Raw genomic sequence first — 21,221 nt, forward strand, 5'->3', positions numbered from 1 at the left:
TTAGCATGAAGATCCTGGCCTGTATCAAGCCCAGGTTCCTCATTACATCTTAACTGGGGAGCTAATGTCAAGTCAACAAACCAGGAAAATGAAACAAGATCAGATTCGGATTTATGAAACTTCAAACAATCATCCAAACCAGGCTGCCGTGTTTGTTTGTTTTTTTAATTTTACCCTCATGTGTGCTGGTAACACCTCCCCTCCCTCAATCAGTGGGTCTGCACAGGTGTAACTAAAGCTTGATTTTGGACTGTGTTCTCTCTGCGAAAATCTCATACTTAATCCTCTGTAATCTAAATCTTTGCTAAAAATAGATTTTGGAGGAATAGAGTAGGGGTTGCTTCTACATGCAGATGACAGGAAATGGCATTATCTGCTAAGATGGCTGATATGGTGATTAGTTTTAGCATTAGCATAAGTTTAAAGGATTCCTTCCAAAATTTGTATGAGAATATACAGTTTGGCAGAAACTCTTGGCCTACAAAAATAAGTCACGTTTCTTAGGGAAAGTGACATCACATACAACAAAATTTATGTGCAAGGACATGTTCACTTTTGCTTCTCACAGGTATGTTAAAAATGCCTATCTTAACAGAAAGCGTCTGCTGAAGGTGAAACGGAATGTTTTTTGGCCAGGTGCAACTAGGTGGCTTATACTCCTTTAACCAATCTCAGCAGATTCAAGGCCAGCAGGAAAAGCTGTCATGGAAACTTCACTTGCAGCTGTAGGCTATTTGCCTTTTTTATTTTTTTGCATTATTTATCATTTTATTTGTATGCTGCCCTTCCATAGTTAAAACCATGCACAAGGCGGTTTACAACATGAACAAAATTGCATAATTACAAACATAACAAAAGTTGTCATAAAAATAAATAAAACATCAAAATGATTTCCACATAAGATCTAGGATAAAGATACAAAAAATAATTTAAATAACTGCAACAATGCCCTCCTCCCAACCAAACCCTCTAAACAGTACCCCACTTTAATGGATTTTAGAAGCAAATACAAAGCCTTAAGAAAGCTAAATTGTGTGATATATTTAGTGACCTGGCTGCTCTTTAGTGATGTGGATTTTCTAGAAAAAAAAGAACTGGAACATTTTCTCAGGGGAAAGCCTCATATTAGACTGATTTGCCTATGGAAATTTGTATCAGATTTTTTTATTTTTTATTTTTTGCAGTGGAAAATGTTGTGATGTCCTAGGGAATGATCTAATTTACCATGTTTATTTAGTAAATTAAACTAAGGAAGTACCCCATATTAATTTATTGTTCCAATACAGCTCAAATGTAAGGACAGTGACCTGGATTCAGTTAACCTATTGTGCTAGCAGAAACCAGCACAAAGGCTTCTGCTAGTGCAATGGGGCTTTCCTCCCATGTGCCCCTGCACTTCCTTCCTTCAAATCTGCTCTGCTTCTTTGAAATATCTTTTTAAAAATGTAAATTTGGAAGTGAGGATTCTGTATCCTGAAGCAGGCTTCCAAACATGGATTCTATCTCTGCACTGAGAATTATATATGTAGGGAGAAAATTGGGAGTGCACTGCATGACAGTTACACACTCACAGGCAAATACAGTTGTACCTCGGGTTAAGTACTTAATTCGTTCCGGAGGTCCGTTCTTAACCTGAAACTGTTCTTAACCTGAAGCACCACTTTAGCTAATGGGGCCTCCTGCTGCTGCACAATTTCTGTTCTCATCCTGAAACAAAGTTCTTAACCCAAGGTACTATTTCTGGGTTAGCAGAGTCTGTAACCTGAAGCGTCTGTAACCTGAAGCGTATGTAACCCGAGGTACCACTGTAGTCCACGATGGCTATACTTTGCATGACAGCCATAGGCAATATACCTGGAAATACTTGTAGCTGGAAAGCACAAGAGGGGAGAGTGTTCTTATGCTCAGGTCCCGCTTTCAGGCTTCCCATGTGCATCTGCTGGACCACTGTGAGACTAGGATGTGGGACTATATTGCCCACTGACCTAATCCGGCAGGGCTATTCTTACGTTCATATTAATTTCTCAGCAAAGAGAAACCATAGTGCTTAGCTAAGCTACCATAAATTACTGTCATAAATAGTACCTAATGTGCACGGTGGATTAAGTGTCCCCTATCAATTAAATGTATATAGTTGCATTCCCGAGAGTTACAGTAATCAGCAAATATATTCTTAGTGCTTAGTGCAAGTAGAAGTAGTTGGGTAGAACCGTTTCAGGGATGAAACTAAAATGTTACAGAACTTCCATTATACTATAGCTCTTCCCTTCTGGGACCTATTTCTGCCTCCTGCCTTTGCTTACATGAGATAAGTGGAACAAAGCAGTGGATTATCCAATACCTTCTTCTAAATGCATCTGAGGGAAGGAAGATAATTATTTAGGAGGTAACAGCATCACAGCAAGATATTATTGCTCCACATTTCAGGCATAATCGATGGGGAATGGTATTTTGTGCAGCTCCCATTTATTTTAGAAGTCTTTGCGCAAGACAATTTCCCCATGATTGTGCCCTTCATCTCATTTAGCAATTTGCTTCGGCCTATGAGTTCACAGTGGGACGTGGGTGGCACTGTGGGTTAAACCACTGAGCCTCTTGGGCTTGCTAATCAGAAGGTCGGCAGTTTGAATCCTTCAACAGGGTGAGCTCCTGTTGCTCGGTCCCTGCTCCTGCCAACCTAGCAGTTTGAAAGCACACCAGTACAAGTAGATAAATAGGTACTGCTGCAGTGGGAAGGTAAACGCGTTTCCGTGCACTTCTCTGGTTCGTCAGAAGCGGTTTAGTCATGTTGGCCACATGACCTGGAAGCTGTACGCCGGCTCCCTTGGCCAGTAAAGTGAGATGAGTGCCGCAACCTCAGAGTCATCTGTGGCTGGACCTAACGGTCAGGGGTCCCTTTACCTTTATGAGTTCACAAGTAGCCTCTGTATTTTAGCCTCAGCTCTCTGAGGCTACACCTATTTTTACAGGGCTCTTCTGAGGACTATTATCAAAAGATAGGACATGTAGTGCTAGTACTATATAATCATTGTCATAATAATCACTAGCCCTCAAGTAATTAGCAAAAATTGTCTAGTGATGAGGAAATGCTGCAAACTACCCCCAGAATCAAACACATAGTTCAACCAGCTTTGGCAGAATTGCAGTCTCTTACCCCCACATTTCTATTGCAGCCCTGACTTTGTGAATATCTAAATGTAGAGGCTCTTTAGTTATGTGACTTTCTCTCTTCCTTAGGAAGCCCAAACACAGAATTATTCAGAAAAAGTGTAGAAAGGCCGTGGCGGGGGGGGGGGGGGACGGGAACGGGACACACGGGACCAGTTACACTTTCATGAGCTAGACACTTATAGATCTGCCTCCTAGCACTGCTTTATCCTGTCCTTGATTGGGTGTTTTGTTTTCTGCACATTTTGTTGCATTGTTTTATTGAATAGTTTCCACAGTTATTTTATTAATTTAATCTTATGCACTTATATATTTGTTAGCTGCTTCCATGGAGTAGGAAATCTACATTTTAAATGTTAGAAGTAAATTAGAAATAATAATAATCAATGCATTCTGATTTGTTCACTTGGTTCCACTGCTAAGTGTTTAGTTTACATTAATGCCCTCATGTAAAATAATAAAATGTGAAATAAGATTTGGAGTTCAAAGTGCTTGAGCTTGCTTCCCTTTAACCACCACCTTATTTTTTATTTATAGACTGGCCTTATTGTTGCCTGTTACCAAGGGTTTGTGGATATTGTAATAGCCTTAGCACAATGCCCTCACATTGATGTAAACTGGCAGGACAATGAAGGAAACACAGCTCTAATTACAGCGGCCCAGGCAGGTAAGGAGGTTTGGTCCTCATTTCATTTTTTTTGTCCAACAGTTCATGATTGTAAATGCTTATTTATTGTGATTGCATTGAGCAAACAAATGCCAGGTTCCCCCCCCCCCCAACATGAGTCTTTAGGCTAGCCCAGCAAGTATTGCTGCCCTGTCCTCTTCTGTACATTTCAGAGAAGCTTGTCCCTTTTAATGCAGCTCAGCACTATAATTAGTGACACTATTATTAATTTAATGCACACCAGGCTCTGCTTACTAGATTAAATCTTCTGGAAGTGATTAATACTTTTCATGGGGAGAAGATGATGTACTCTCTATTACATCTATTACTGTATACCATTAAAGCTACCATATTAGTGAAAAAAAGTGTCCACTTTTATTTCTGACCAAGTAGTAATAATATTACAAATGGGAGCTACAACAAAGTGTTGCAGTGTATCCATCCTCCTAATACTCTTGTTAAGGAAGTTATTCCATTAAAGAAGGGTATTCAACTTTGTTTTCTATTTCTCTTTTCTTGGTTTTCTATTTTTCTTTTCTAACCCCAAGCAGTTCTCTGAACCCTGATCATACTTTTTCCATTGCTGTGCTGACAAAAAAAGAATTTAAAATTGGCATTCAGACAAATATACAGAAGAGTCTAAGGCAACTGTGCTGCTGCAGCCTTAGAAAAAGAAGAAGTAATGAGAGCATAGCAACACTTGGGCTGCAGATAAACCTATCAGTGAAAACGTTTGATGAGCACAAAAGGGTGCCTAGCACAGCTTCCCTGCTCTGAACCCTCTCTCTCTTCAGCCCCCCAAGATCGTGTTATGTCCTGCATACAAAAGCTTTCCTATTCAATTCAGCCAAAGAGTGCAACAAATATTAGGTTGAGCACAGATGCTTTAAAATATTAGTTTGTAATAAAAACCAGGAATGTAATCATGTTCAGTTCATCATACTGTGCAATACAGAATTGGCAAAAGAATGAAGCATGAAGTTTTGAAATGATAAATTCTGGGAAAATTCATTTTAGTTATATTATTTAAGAGGTGCTTAGAATTATAAACTAAATATAGTTTGTGCTAAAATTATTAAATTAATGACAACAGATTCTAATTATTGACAACCTATAGACAGTGTAATGAAAAATGTGTTATGTTGAATTTAATAAATATTTGGTGAAATGCAAGCATGGCAGTTACTTCCCTCTTGGGAATCACTGAATGCTGTTGTAAAAAAATATTAGAGCTGATACAGAATAATGATTCATAATTATTTTCTGGAATCCCATTACCAGAACATGTGTGTTTTAACTAAGCTGTATTCATTTAAAAAAATGAAATGAAAAACTTTTACCTTATCTGATAATTGTTTTGTTTCATTTTAAATGCAGTGTGTGGCTATAATTTTTTACTACAAAAGTATTTGTGTGTTTTCACAGCTGCCTTTATAGAAAACCAATGCCTGATACGGCTTTTTAACAAGAGTTAGGTGGTCTCAGATATTGTATAACCTGCTTTGGGCTGTGTCCACCCAGGATATATATCTGTCCTGTTAACGGATTAGATTTAAGGCTGCTCTTTTCTGACCTTTATATTTAATTATAATGAGCTCAGTATTAATCCAGAGTGTTGACATTGGCTTGATACTGTCTGCCAGTATCTGATACTGCTCCCTAAAGAAAATGAGGCTAAGTAGACCACAGGATATATAAGAAGTTTCCTATAATTGTATGGAGTTATTTTCCTCTTTTCTAAAGCTGAATGACATTGGCCTTGATCACATATTACTGAGTAAGCTGGGGCTAGGTCTGCATGCATGATCCAGTCCACCAAGCCTTCCAGAGTCACCTGCCACCCCCAATCCAATTTACTAGGATTGTTCCTTGGGGGGGGGGGACGACACACCCACCAAAGCACGGAGAGTCAAGCAAAGACTGTGGTAGTGTGGTAATCCTTCCTAAGTGGCTAGCCAGCCCCCAATTCAATTAACCACCAGTAAATTTGGGGCAAAACTAAACAAACAAACAAATCAAAGCCCCTCAACCAGACAGAGTTCCATCCCACCCTGTGGTAACAGCCCTAACTCCTGTGTGGATCCAGAAATGGCTACATATTACACACGGTCCTCCACAGCCATTGTCCCTGAACGTGCTCTAAGCATGACTGGTGAGAGGGAGGATGTTCATGGACTTGCTAAGACATGTCGGTGCCACCTTGGAGCAAGGTTGGTTTTTTTTTTTTTTTTTAAGGACTTCCTGCCTTTTCAGGGTTGTTGCTGGGGAAGGTTGGTGCTGCTTCTTGCCAGGCGTGGCTGTCTCTGGTTTGCAGAAGAACAAAAGCAGAAAGGATGCTTTCTGTCTGCTTAATATTTGGGGTGAAGTGATTGTTGTGGCTAATCAGTGGTGAGAGGATCTGGAAAGGGACCCCTGAGAGAAAAGGCAGTGAGAGTGTGTGTAAAAGACAGGAAATAGAGAGATAGGCAAAGAGTGGAGAGAAAGAGAAGTGGAGATGGGTGTGTGTTACAGATGTTTCTCTGTAAGGGAAGGGAAGTCTGCAAAGAAGGGACTGGGACTGGGTTCTCGAGAAGCCATGCCCACTTTAAAAATGTGGCCTCTGAGAGCTTTCCATTCAGGTAAGATTGCCCTTAGCTGAAAAAAGCTTTCCCATCCCTGCAGTAAGCCACAGTTGAGAGTTCTCACCATCTTTGTTGTTTGGTTCTAGAAACAAACTATGATCCCTAGCTTAACTGGCGATCATAGTTTGTTTTGTTCAAATTAGCAATGACTAGGAAGCCAAGAACATCCCTTGACTTCATATTGTGGTTCACTTCTCCCATGTGGGAAAGTGGGAAAAATTGGCGCATTCACAGTAAACTTTTCTTTCAGTCATGATCTTGTTGCCCTGTAGAGTTTACTACTGGCAGAATTGGAGCTATGTTTTCACAATTGCCAAAGTCCTATTATTAATTAATAGGCATATATTTGAAACAGCCTTATAAAGAATTTATGCATTTGAATTAAAGTTGCATTTATTTATAGATTTTAAGAGCTGATTCTTTTTCAACATACCACTTTAAAATTTGAGGGTGGCCTTCGTTTCTTCTATTCCATTTCCATGTCACATTGATTGCTTCCCCCCTCTACCAGAATCCTAACATTGCTATTTTCTGTTGACTTCATTCTGTATCTCTGGTCTTAATACCACTGTTAAACTGTCTTGAAAACAGCACACAGTTACACATCCCTAGCACACATAATTTCAGGCTTACTGTTACCACCTTAAATTATAACTTAATAAAGAAGAAGCTCCTGAACAGGCACCTAGAACTCATTTGAATCCAATATTGATGAAAGGAGCACTTCAGCTGAGTCCACGTCCATATCTGGTCTCCTACTTTTTCTCTGTTAACCAGCTACAGTTGCATGGGAGAGCTATCCCTCTATCCTATAGTTACTGTGCTCTTGCCCTTTTTCCAGATAGTTACATTTGTTGGCAGCTTTCAGGAGTCTGCAACTGCTCCCACAACTGAAAGAGGACTAAGCAGTTGTAAATTTAAGCTTTTTCATGGAGTATTAACATTCTGAATTAATTGTGCATTGTATGGGCAATCTTTTCCCCTAGCCCAGATAGCTTATGTTAAAAGAGTTCATAAAAGTAAAAATTCTTATTAGCATCTTGCATTTCTCCTGCTGCTTCAACTGTGAGCATATATAAAGATTATGTTTTCTATAAGAGCTTTTAAATGGAGTTAACTGATTGCCATTAACTTGAATTAGCAACTGCACCTGAAACTGAAAGTCTGAATAGTGCAACCATTTGTGTCTGAATTCAGACTAAAGAACAAAAGGGCTGTATTCAAAGTAGTGTTAAGCAGGTTGTTTTGTCAGTGCGAGGATTTATCCTTGTGCAACAGAAGAAAAACCTCTTCCTCTGGGCCCCCAAATTTGTTCTGGGTGTTTCCCCAACCCTCTGGAACACCTTTGGGTATGGCATGGGGTGTGCATGAGGGGTGGAGAAAAGGAGGGAAATCCCATTGCGCCAGCTCTAATCCTATTTATAGCACAGCTGTTTAGCTCAATACTACCCAAAGTGAAATATTGAGCTGGAGGACTGAGACTGCATATGAATGACATTTTATTTTAGAATCAGAGGGAGTCTGAGTACTTCCTTTTTCTTTGTAGTCCACACACAATCTAGATCTAATGCATATTTTTGCTCCTGAAAAGTGCATTTTGAAAAATTGGTTGGTTCATTCCAAAATAAAAATTCATTGCAGATTGATTCTGCATGTCCCCACAGTGTGTCCATTTGAAAACAGATGAAGGTGGTTCCAGCAATGGGGGAGTGTATGCACACCTCCCCTTCTTCATTCACCCAGGGCATATGCAGGGAGGAAAAGGCATTGATAACCTAATCAATGGAGGTTTTTCAAATGGTTATCCGATAACCACACCCACCTATCCTTCTGGATGGCAGGATTTAGAGTCAATCAAGATTGAAAGCAGCATGCTGAGGACGACCATGAACAATTCCAGAGTGACAAAAGTATGCTTTGGTACTACAAAGGGATTGGTGTGTACACAGCCAGAGCCTTATGTCCTTAGTGCACATGTATTAATTGCACTGTGGTGGCCAAAATGGTGGTCTTCTGATGTTGGACTATGGCTTCCATAATCCCTGGCCAATGGCCATGTTAGCTGGGACTGGTGGGAGCCGGGAGCCCAAAAACATCTGGAGGGCACGGTGAGCTAAACTCCCAAAGTCTAATGTTGAAGCATGTACTATGAAAATGCTGCTACTAACTTTTACTCAGTTTTACTCAAAAATAGCGAGGCCTTTTCTGTTAGTTAGAGATTCTATTTCTAACAATTCTGTAAGGGCTGCCACCCATTTTGCAGGTGGCAAAGTAAGGCTGAGAGTCTGCTGAGGCATGGTTTTTAAAATTATTTGGCATGATTTTTCTTTTATTACCATGAGGAAATTAGCACAGGTCTCAGTTCAGGTAAACAGAAGCTTAAGCAGTTAGGGGCACGTTCAGAATGTCATCAATACTGGGCACCTCAGTAATGAAATAGTTTTAATGCAGTTGTGAACAATTCTTATCAGAAGCCCTTTACCTGAGAAATAGGAGGGAAAGGATACCTTGAAAGGAAAATCTAGATTCATTTTATAGAAATGAAGTTATTTTCCACGGATTGCAGTAGGACTTTGCACTTAATGCAGCCCTTTGAAAGGATATTATTTGTAAGGATCAGGTGCCTGGTTTCTGCAGAAACATTTTGGCTGCTTTTCCATTTATAGTGACTCATTGGTGCTCAGAGAGCACCAGTGATATAAATTAGTAATGATGGAAAAGCAGTTTCCAAAGTGGTTGTTTGAATCTGCTCTACAGGGTTTTGTGGAGTTGGGCATGCCTATTTCTTGATTTTTTGTACTTTAAATTACCTAGAAAGTCTAGGAGTGTTCTGAAGTTATGTAGGCCTAAGAGTGTTTGGGGTTGGGTGATCAGACAACAGTAAGGATCTCCAGCAGAGCCCATTGCTGATCAATTCAAAAGGACATGAGCACATGATAAGGACAGGAAAATATCAGAAGTTCAAATCAGAAACGTCCCTAAGAACAAGGCAAGTAGAGACACTCCAAATGAATGCCTGACAGTTTCACTTCTTTCATAATTTTGCATTATTGTACCCTGTTGCTATCTAGGTAGAAGGACTCTAAAAAAGGGCTCCAGTTAGGAAAGAGGCAACCAAAGAGCACAGCTGTCCATAAAATACCTGAGTGTAATTAAAGCTGCTTAAATAGATAAACATGCAGCTCTCCTCCTTCTAGAATATGTAGATTTGTTTGGGTGCCACGAAGCCACTGATCATTAAAACTGTACCAGATGTTCTGCTATGGATTTTGTTTAATTGCTATGAAACTTCTTCATAAACATTCTTGGATAAATTTAACTGACTGACATGTATTGCAGAACATTTAACTGGACTGCAAAATAAGACGAGGGAACTTTTTTTATACAGCTTACAGTAATTAAGTTGTTGTTGTTGCAGCTGGCTGACAGACTACATTATTACACAAACCATCAACCCATTATACAACAAATGACAAGTGGGGGAAAATGTTCTGAATGAGCAATAATGGCACTAGATGTTTGTCTTGTTCTGTCAGTCCAATTACAAGGGCTTGATGGTTTAATTGGTCTTCAGACTGTTAGCTCCCTAGCGTCTATAATTTTAGCCTGTGATAGATTTTTACCACTCTACATATTTCAGTGATACTGGCAAAGCAGGCAGACCTTCTGCTGGAGATTATGCCTGATATGGTCTGCTAAAAGCATTTCTAAGAATATATATACTGTGTCTGTCTGTCTATCTATCTATCTATCTATCTATCTATCTATCTATCTATTTATTTATTTGCTTACTTACTCAGTCATTTTAGTTCATAATCTGTCCTGTTGCTAGTTCAGGATAGTAGAAGCTTAATGACCAGGGTTTTACAGCAGAGTTGGGAAACTGAACCCTCCTATGGCTGGCAAGGCAACAACAGATCTTTAAACTATTATTTCCGCTTACCATAAACTCTCACAAATTACCATTAATGTAATCATATTTATAACTCTCAAGCATTCTGTGTAGGCCTGCCACGGGTGATTATTTGGAAATTGCCTGTGATGGCAATGAGTGGCTAGGAGGAAACTGGATTCATTATCCAGCGTTTCAATTAGCTTCCTATAGCTTTCCAGGCATAACTCAAAGGTACTGCTTTAATCTATTTGGCACTAAATTGTATGAACACTACGTCCTAGAACCCACCTTCTGCCATGATTAGCTTAAATTATCCTTCTGAGCAGGGATAGGGAATATGGATAATAGACCAAATCAACTTTCCATTAAATTTTGGTTTATATACTGCAAACAAAATTTTGTATAGCTTTCATTTCTAAGGAAAAGAAGTAACTGATCTGTATGTGTATTTGCCAACCATTGAGAGAGACATATTGAGGGAGCACCAGTGACTGTGTGGGAAGGAGAGGGTGAAACCCATTTTGTTAACTTCCTTATCTTAGGATTGAACCAAGCCATAGCATTTTATAGTTCTCGGTAGTGGCACCTGCCCTGTGGAATACCTTCCCATCAGATGTCAAGGCAATAAGCAACTATTTTACTTCTAAAAGACATCTGAAGGCAACCTTGTTTAGGGAAGTTTTTAATGTTTAATGCTGTATTGTGTTTTTAATATTCAGTTGGGAGCCGCCCAGAGTGGCTGGGGAAACCCAGCCAGATGGGCGAGGTATAAATAATAAATTTGATGATGATGATGATAGCTTAGTGGTTATTTGACTCTGAGGAGTGTGTGTGATCTGTCCTGAAGCTTCAGAATATGAGAGTTAAAATAAGACAAGTAGAATTCACAGTGGTTTGAAAATAATACACTTTTGTATTGATATTTTTTATTCTTTTTTTTGTAGGACATATTACTATTACACAGTATTTATTAAACTATTATCCTGGCCTTGATATTGAGAAAAGGAATGTCTTTGGATTTACTGCACTCATGAAGTCTGCAATGCAAGGCCGAAGTGAATGCATCAGAGCTTTAATGTTGGCAGGTATAGAAAAATCCTCTGCTTCATTATCCTCATTCCCTTGAACTACTGTAAAGACTACTTCTAAATGAAGGACTGCAGTTCTTGATATTTACTCTCTTGGCAGCCCTGCCTACTCTAATTACAGACTGGACAAAGAAAGAGAGAGGGAGAGAGAAATTCAAAACCATTGTTGCTTATTGTTGTTTTCCACCACTGAATTTTCTACAAATGGATCTCATTAAGGAAACTAAATTCATTAATTTATTTATAAACATGAATATTCTACCATATTTTGCAAAACCAGTACCAAACACAATCTAGGGCAGCTGAAATTTCCTTTCAGTGCCTACAGGGTTTACATACTCAGTTTAAATGGAAGGCATAACCCAGTGAACTTGTACTAACCCTTGCAAAAATAAGTTTGCATAGTGCAGAACTTTCATAAAACACAATAGGAAAAGTAGACAAAGCAGCTGAATTAAAAGCAGAGAGTAATAATTGGAATACTAAAATTATATTAAAAGCACCCTGAAATAGAAAAAAAGAAAAGTCTCCAGCAATCAGCTGAAGCTTAAAAGTGAAGAGCCCTGGCATGTCTCTACAGAGAAGGCATTTCACAGTTGTGGTTCCACCACTAAAAAGACTGTCTTGAGTGCCCATCTTCTGATGTTACATAAGGATGGAGCAGAGCCTCTGAAGTTGACTTTAACTGGCAGCAGGCTTGCTTGCTTATTTTTAAAAATTTCTATATCACTCTTCCAACTGGGGGATGAGGGGGGGCATACAACATAATTAAGACAGTGTTACTAAATATCTGCAATAACAATAGAAAACTAAAAACACACCTCTTGAAAATTTACAATTTTTATTCACAGGGTTATTTCAGTAGTTCATGGAGACCAGAGTGTTTTTTGTGTATTTCAGGTTATCAGGAAACGGGTTAATAGCAAAGTGATGTGGAGATGGGCTATTACTTCTGCTCATTTTAGGGAAGCTATCAGGATGGCAGCTACTGGCCAGACATTATATTTAGAAATAATTCATGGATTAAGGACTGCTCAGCAATTGCAAGAAATAATGGAGCTTGTAGAGTGCTAAAGAGGATGAAACATGGATTTATTGCCAAAAGGCTCAGGAGAAACAGAGCTAAGCTATTGCAGCCTTATTTTGAGAGAGTATCCCTAAGCCAGGGCAAACCATAGTGATTACTCATTGCTTTTAGCAAATATTACAGAACAGGAATTCACACGAGATACAAATATGTTCTTCTGTTCAAATACCTGAATATGGTTTAACATATGGTAAAATGGTAAGATACACAATTTCAACCCATCTAAAGGCAATTGCACAAATATTCTCAGCTGTAAATTTCTCCTTTGCTAGTTAGGTTGCTGTGGACTCCCGCAGTTGTTTGAAATATTTGTAAAACTTGAGCCTAACCCCACTTTTCTTGGGAGTCAGCCCCATTCATTCAATAAGATTTACTTCTGAGTAGGCTATTACGTGACCAATTTACTCATACTGAAATGAGTCGAAAAATGAAGCTATAAAACATCTACGTTAATATTGCCGTTTTAAAAAAGAAGGGCCCAAAAGTTCCTATAAACTTGGAGTTTTTCTGATGTTTTTGCTGGAAACCTCAGCTCAGATACTTCAAGCATATTTCATTTGCAGATAATATTGCAATATGTGTAGCTGCATTAATTTAATGGAATATTAATATTCCAAACTGACTGGGATGTCCAGGTTACTTATTCTGGAAAAAAAAACCCGTTTGTAATATTAGATTTCTCTCTGGAAAATCAGGTCTAAGTGGAGATGGACACGTTTCTTACAAGCTGATTTTCAGACTCAATGTAATTCAGAATGATTGATAGAATGCCATGACACTTGGAAGGAGGACTTGAATATTCATGTGTGACCCAGGTAGCAAAGTACCTAACCTCATTTATGTTCGTGTGGGATTAGTTTTAAAGAAGTCACTGCAATACTTCAGTAGTGTTTAAAGCAAATCTTGTGTCCCAAATAGATTTCCTGAGAAAGAACATACAGCAAAAATTTGACAAGCTATTAGAGAAGACTTATTTGTGGTTACTGTGCAGATAATCTTCAGTATTTTCTATCTACAGCTTTACTGGTAGAATTTCCCCATTTAGGCAGAGAGGATGCTGGAGTCAAGAGCTGAGAATACCATATTCCGTTCATTTTTTTTCTTAGTCCTACGACAACAATAACACAGAAAACATTATCTGAGCTCTGTATTTTTTCTACTATTCATTCCATTAGTATTATTTATTACTTGATTAAATCTTTGTGTTCCGTGGGATAAATGTTCATATTATCTTCAGAGTCTCTTTCAGTGATGGTACCAGCACACACTCCAAGGTATTCTTCAGTCACCCATCTGTGCGATTGGAGAGAGATCAAACAGGAAAGACAAGTTGCTTACCAGTAAATTGTGTTATTTGATTGGTCATCTGTGCAGTCACAGCTCATGTAGTTTCTTCACTGCTGGTGCCGTCAGTTCGTTGAAATCATCATGGCAAGGCTGAAGGAACTGAACAGGAGGCAACTGCCTAATCTGTTTCAGGCCAACCCTTCTCCCTGAAAGGAGGGGACAGAAATACTAACCCCCTGACTAACATATTATAAACTCCTGAAAATGTTTTACACTCAAGTGTGACTGCACAGATGGCCACCATTACAGGTAAACAGCCTAATTTTGGTGCACTTGATCCTGAAATACAATCTTAAGAACAGCTGGGAATGTACACACATGGAGTAGCAAAACTTCAATGCCTAGAGCAGGAAAAGCAATCAACTACTTTGAGTTTCCCTGAGATAAAACAGCAGAAAATTACATGAGGAGGAATACATAATGCCATTTTTGTTGTTAAATAAATATAAAACAAAAACACAGCCAACATTTTTTATTTATCAGAATATAGAGTAGTGTGCCTTAGTATTTGCCAGTATAAGAGTAGAGATAAGGAGGGGTCAGCGAACCACATCTTCCTATCACCTTTCCTCCTTTTCCTGTCTAGCATTGGATGGTTTCAGATAGATATACCTTTCACTGACTCTTATTCTGGTCAGATGTAATCTCAAATTAACCTCTTAACCATTCATGAGATTAGCCTAAATCCACAGATTTGGGTTTCTGGCTGTGCCATCTGGTGTGCTGGAATTGTCAGCAAACACTATTCACATCTCTTCCATTTGTCCTTTCAATAGCTTTTGTTTGTTTTTTACTGGTACTTTTTTGTTGGCTGTTTAGTATGTGTAATTTTGCTTTCATCTGCAAAATGAAAGGTCCATTGTAGACCTAACATTCCCAGTCTCCTGGCCATTCCCCCTTCCAGTCCGTTTTTGGAGCTGACTGTGGTGTACAGTTTACATGGCAGGCGGGGGGGGGGAGAGGAGCATATGAGCAAGACTCCCTTAGATACCATTCTTTTTCTGAATTGCAGTCCTTCTATTAATTGTATATCTAACTGTTGCAAACCCTACACCTGTAATTTGCTACATTTAGAGTTACTCTGCTTTCAAATGCAAGTGCAAATGTAATATAAAATGATTTAAAACTGAATTTGTGTGGACAAATGTGACCACAAGCAAATTTCATCTGGCCCTCTGGGGAGGGTTTGATTTTATGTCAATCGCAGTTCCTTTGCAATAATATCATCACAGAGGGAAACACTTCTCAGCAGACTTTTGTTCCTTGCAAATATAGAAATAATAATAATCCGTGCATTTTACAATAGCATGCGTGCAGTTTGGGGGATGTAACTGCATTTTGAAGTTTGAGGTTTTAAACAGCTGTATGTGAAATTTTGCTGTTCAACTATGCATTGACACTATTTGCATTCTTCCGGGATTACAGAGTTCCTTTTGCCTTTTTCAGAGACCGGACAGATTAAAATGTAGTCTGCAATATCATTTAACAAATGTTAAAAACAAATGTTGAAAAATAAAAGGCTGAAGAAAAGTAAAGGAGAAACCTGAGTGCAGATACACTTATTTAATTAGGATACAGTCATACCTTGGGTTTCGAACGCCTTGTGACTCGAACATTTTGGCTCCCAAACACCACAAACCGAGAAGTGAGTGTTCTGGTTTGCGAACATTTTTTGGAAGCCAAACGTCTGACGTGGCTTCCAATGGAGTGCAGGAAGCTTGCTGCAGCCAATCGGAAGCTGCGCCTTGGTTTTCAAAAGTCAAATGGACTTCCGGAATGGATTCCATTCGAGAACCAAGGTACGACTGTATCTGTATCTACAGGAAATAGCTTGGATCTAGCCATGCCCACTAATATGGGGCCACCAACAGTTTTATGCAGAGTAATGTGGCCCTTAGTCTACAAAAGGTTACAACCCCTGCCATGGGCTGTAACAAAATAAGATAAATGGAAGTTTAAGTTTAATGTGAGAAGCGTGTGTATGGTAGAATCATGTTTTCCTAGGAACAAAACCTAGAAAAACCATTCATTCACAATACACACTTCCACAAAATTCTTTACTGGTGATTTGAATTAAACAAATATTTAAAATACCTCAGAGATTATCACAAAACTGCACTTCTTTAAGACTTTTGAGATTGATACAGTGTTTTTTTAAAACTCCAACTCAATGAGACAATGAAATGCAAGGTCAGGCAGCACTTATTACTTGTGTTGTGATGATGACACATGTTAAACATCACTCTAATTTCTGATGGTGTAGCTATGGGGTCATAACAATATCTGCTGGCTCTCACTACAGTTCTGTACTGAGCAGCAAATATCTAAATAATTTATGTAGCTAAAAAAAAAGTAAAATTGGGTTGTTTTATCAAAATATTAACTGACAGTCAAAATAAGAGTTGTTAAGCAGCTAAGGTTTCAGAGTTTCCTAACGCAATATCTTACAAAATTCAGGATATGCTTAGCTTTACCTATATAATGTGGTCAGGTCAACTGCACTTTAAAAAATAAATACATAAATAAATAAACTAACTCTCTCTCTCTCTCCTTTGAGGGGCAAACATTTATGCCACAGACCCAGGCCGTGGATTCACATCTCAGGAATGGGCATGTTTCACAGGAAGAATAGAATCTGCCTATCTTATGCAAAGACTTATGGACAAGCCATGTGCTGAGCAATTTTGTGACCACTATGAGCTAGAATGGCCAAAGTTGAAAGAACTTCTTGCCAAGGCTGCAGAGCCAAAGACCTGTTTGCAAAAGATCTCGGAAAGCGTCAGATCAATAATAGCTTCCAGAGGTTTCAAAGGCCCTGAAGATGATGGTGTCCTTGATCATATGGTTCGGGTGACGACAAGTCTAAGGAGCTCTTTTGTTGCCATAGCTTGTAGGACCGTGTGCCCTGGAAGTCCGCCTGGCATAGGGAAACGCAGGCCTGCTGTACAAGAGATCTTTAGGAAACAAAGAGCCAAGGAAATCAAATCTATGGATAGCAAAGACCATTTTAACAGCTATGAGAAGCTGTTTCAGAACTCCAGAGTTATGTTAGTCTCCAAAAAGAAGGAAAGGCGAGCCAGCCTCCAGCCTTTCAGTCTAAATGTACCTCAGGTTAGCATTGTGGTTCCAAGGAAATCAAGCTTGCTGCCACTACACTTGTTGAGAAGGAGCAGCGTGCGCCCAGGATTTGTCATCCCCAAAGTCCGAATCAACAAGGCACCTCCACCTACTTTCCAGCCAGAGAAAGTCAGACGAAAAAGCAGTGCCGGTGATGGGGCTTACCTGCAGATTCCTAAGTGGAGGTATAAAGAGCTGAAGGAAGAAAGGAAGAAAGCAGAGGAAGAAGAAAAGAAAAAAGCAGAAGCAGCTCAGAAACAGAAGCAAGGGTCTCCCGTGAAAAACAAGACTTGAACTGAGGCTGAGACTCATGATAGCACTACTGAGATCAATAGAAAAGTCAAGTTGCTGTACTGGGGCCAGCTGAATGACACAATTTAAAGGAGAAGAAATCATCTAGAGAGCAACTGATACGGTAAAGTGTATATACATCAAGAAATGTAAGGAAAGTTTTAGAGAATCTCTGAACAGGTTTAAAATATGGAAAAGGTAGTTTTCTTGGGGTGGAAAACAGATGTCCCACAAAAGGGGTAATGGGATAAAGCTCCAAGAAGGGAGAGTTAGTCTGGATATCAGACATTTTTCTATACATAAAAGAGTATTAAGCTACAGAGTATGTTTGCAAGGGAAACTAATATTAAAAATAGATTTCATAAGCACTGGCTTGGGGATAAGTGAAAAGTCAAGTCTACGGATTTTGTACAAGTGTATTATGATCTCCCCGTCCCCCACACTAAAGTAAAGGGCTTTAGCTTGATGCTTGCTTTTAAGAAAATATGGACATTGTAATGAAATTTCAAAAAACAAAAAACCAAACATTGAAAGGATGCAAAAATCTCAGGGCATTTTGTAGAAAACCAACTTTATGAATAAAATGTTTGTAAAGCATTTCTTCTGAAAGACATGTTAATGGAAACAAAATGGTCAGAAATGATATATTTTGTATTGAATGAGATTTCACTGTTTATTTATAAAAAGTGTAAAAACTACTACGGATTGGGTTAATTTCACAAAATGCAACATTTCTGAGGATCCTCCCCAGTTATTTTTCAGGATTATGCTCAACTTTAGGTTCTCCCACTTCTGTATTCTGAAACAGATCTGCAGCAAAATTTGCAACGTGATGTGCTCCCTGTTCAGGATCCAGCTGTCACGTTCCTTAGCCACACCATTTTTATTTATTTTTTTAACTCTCAACAGCCAGTCAGCATGCTGTGGCCACTGAACATTTGAGCATCTTTTGAATCCCTCCCGACTTCTTCCTAAATATGTTTTCTTCTTCTGCAGACCCCTATACCTGCTGATACATTCCCAACTTGCGTGTGGGCAGTGCCATTTTTGCTTTATAAGAAGCTGCATGCATTTCCTGAACATCAGAAATAGGGGGAATGGTGCTTCTTCTAAGAAGCTCAAGGCATTTTTAGTACATGCAAAAATTCTGTTGAACACCACCACTGAACTTAAAGTGCAATCATAGCCATTCTCAGAAATAAACCCCACTGAGTTCAATGAATTTACTTGCTGGCAGGGTATAGATTTGATTCAGTTCTCATTTAAAGCCAAATTTATCAAAGCAAGAACTGGAATACAGCAATCCTTTGAAATTCACATGTATCTGAATCTGCAATGCAGTTTTCCAAGCAGTGCTTACAAAAATGCATGTACCGGTATATAATTTAGGCAAAAGTGTGCATAAAAAACACAAAAATGCAAAAGGATTTGCATGACTTTTTTTTTATGCAGACTGTTGCAGAAATGTGGAGAACTGAATCTAAGATTTGGAAAATGAGAAACAGAATACCAAACAGAGACACTACTTCCTGGTCTATATGGGACAGGAGCTTTAGCTAACCATGCATGCTTCTAGTATGGAAGACCATCAACTAAATGAATGCATATACATTTTTGTTCATTTTTTAATCAGTTCTCTGCAAAACTAAATTGCTGATATGTATTAATTTCTGCTATTACTAAAATTTATGGCATCCTAAAAAGATGTCGGTAATATTTTCAAATGATGCTCTCCCCTTTTTTGTAATTAGAGGGCAAGCTTTTAGATGCCCATGGCAAAACTGCCTATATGCATCTTACTCTTATGCTCCAACAGAGATGATATATTTTTTCTTCACAGCCAACACATTATATTTAAATATCAAATCAGTCAGTTTCTTTAAAAAAATCAATTCTTACAAGCAAGTACATGAATTTGCACTTTGATTATCATCTAAAGGACAGGTTCAGCTGAAATGCACTATCACTCTCAGGGATGAATTTAAACAGTAATGTTCAAAGGGTGTAACCCATTTGTATGTGTATATGTTATATTTTCAATTATGTTAAACAATAAATTCTGTTTAAATTATGGCATGCCTTACCTCAGTTTGGTTTGGGACCAGCATGATCTTATGATCAGCTCCTAACACCATGAAATTGCCCCGCCCAGCTGCTACCTTTGCACATTCGACTAGGTCAGCTTCAACTTCGGCCGCCTTTATGGCCAATGCTCCATTAGTGGAGATTTGTAGGGCAGCCACTTGGTTGTCTCCCTCCACTTTCACAAGACATTAGTTAGATCAAATGTTTTCAGCTGAAGCGGCTTTTAGCCGCACGGTATTACTTCAGGTCTTGTAATCAGTGCGCCAGCAGTGTGGACTCACCCAGCTGTTGGGAAGTGCTGCGGTATGTCCCAATCCACTGGCCTTCCCTAAGATGGTCTGATTTCTATTTTTTAGAGGGGGTTCTGTCTCTTCTGCTTTTTAATTGGTTTATGATCTGGGAGGGAGGCAGGCTAATATTCCATTTTCAGGTGCTTCGGTGTATGGTTTAGGGAAGTTTTTAATGTTTAATGCTGTTTTGTGTTTTTAAGATTTGGTTGGGAGCTGCCCAGATGTAAATGATATATTATTATTATTATTATTATTATTATTATTATTATTATTATTATTCTTATTATTATTATTCTGTTTGGCAAGTCCAAAAAAACTGAGCAAGTGCCTGCCTTCCACAAGTCTTTGCTCCTGCCTGCGGTCATGTGAGAGGACTCACCCAGTCCACTGTCCCCAGCATCCCACTCCTAAATCTACACTTCAGGTAAGCCAATCGTTCTTTTCAAAACTGTTAAGATGCACGAAGAGAGAGAGACCATTTTCTAGAATGCGTTACCTGTAATTTTGCACAACACAATAAATCCGATTCTTACTGAAAATTTCAGGCAGAGCTTATAAAACTTAGGCATTCTATTGATACCAAAGGGATCTTTATGTGCTTGCTCTCCAGTTGAAAGCCATAGTACCCAAAAGCAAATGAACTGAAGAGCTCTGCCAGATGATGTCAGAGGCTCATCTAGTCTCCAGCATCTTATTTTTGCAATGGCCAACCTGATACCTATGGGAAGCCCTTAAGTGGGAATTGAGTACAACAGCACCCCCACCTGTGATTCCTAGTAACTGGTATTCACAGGCATATGTTACCTCTGACAGTGGAGGTAGGACATAGCCATCATGGCTGGTAGCTACTGAATGTCGGACCCTCCATGAATTTGTCCATCCACATTGGTTGCCATCACTGCATCTTGGGGTAGCAAACACAAGGAACTAGTTTCCCCCGTCCAGTGTTTTCCTATCAGCTTAATAGAACTTTAGCTGTATTGTGCCCAAGAGATACATGGAGCTCAGCTAGCATTGATGTACGTGTGTGTTTTTACAGTGAAGTCAAACTTTGCTTTTCTGTTATTGCTTCCTGAGTTTCAGTCTTCACTGATTTATTGGCAGTGCTATGCTACTACACCTGAAGTCAATATTTGAACTCCCTTTATGAGAAAAGAACCCTAGAAGCTAGCAAGCAAGCAAGCAAAAAATACTGTATCACACAACTGTATGTTTGGCCACTGTTGAAGGATTTTGACCTTTTTACTTTGAAAGTTGGTAGTGATCTTTGCACAAGACATTATGCAATCGTTTTGTATTATGTCTAGGTATATAGACATATACTCTATTCCTGGATCTACTCCACTGTTTCAAACCCTTTGTAATACTGGGCTACACATTTTTCCTCTAGACATTCCTAAAATGGAAGTCAATTGAAACCGTTCAATTTGTTTTTTGTTGCAGTGGCTTTAACTAGTTAATAGTTGTAGTGGTGTCTTATTTTCGAGTACAGTGATATTGTTATATCACCCAGAAGACAGTACATAACAGAGGCCACCCAAGTTTCCTCAAACCCAAACCGGAGT

At 38.9% G+C, this 21,221-nt stretch overlaps 1 protein-coding gene across 4 annotated transcripts in view; it reads left to right on the forward strand.

Moving 5' to 3' along the window:
- ANKRD33B (ankyrin repeat domain 33B) overlaps positions 1 to 19,352 on the forward strand; it is a 34,055-nt gene extending 14,703 nt beyond the window's left edge. The window contains exons 2-4 of one of the 4 annotated variants that reach the window (XM_082234476.1): positions 3,706 to 3,835; positions 11,296 to 11,436; positions 16,452 to 19,352. In XM_082234476.1, coding sequence (XP_082090602.1) covers positions 3,706 to 3,835; positions 11,296 to 11,436; positions 16,452 to 17,284 — 1,104 coding nt within the window. In that variant the 3' untranslated portion in view covers positions 17,285 to 19,352. Of the gene's footprint in view, positions 1 to 3,705; positions 3,836 to 11,295; positions 11,437 to 16,430 lie in introns of all 4 variants that reach the window. The other 3 variants (XM_082234475.1, XM_082234477.1, XM_082234478.1) reach the window with 3 other exon arrangements.
- Positions 19,353 to 21,221: the final 1,869 nt, after the last annotated feature.

The sequence above is a fragment of the Podarcis vaucheri genome (genome assembly GCF_965113315.1).
Source record: "Podarcis vaucheri genome assembly, chromosome: 8".
Lineage (NCBI taxonomy): Eukaryota > Metazoa > Chordata > Lepidosauria > Squamata > Lacertidae > Podarcis > Podarcis vaucheri.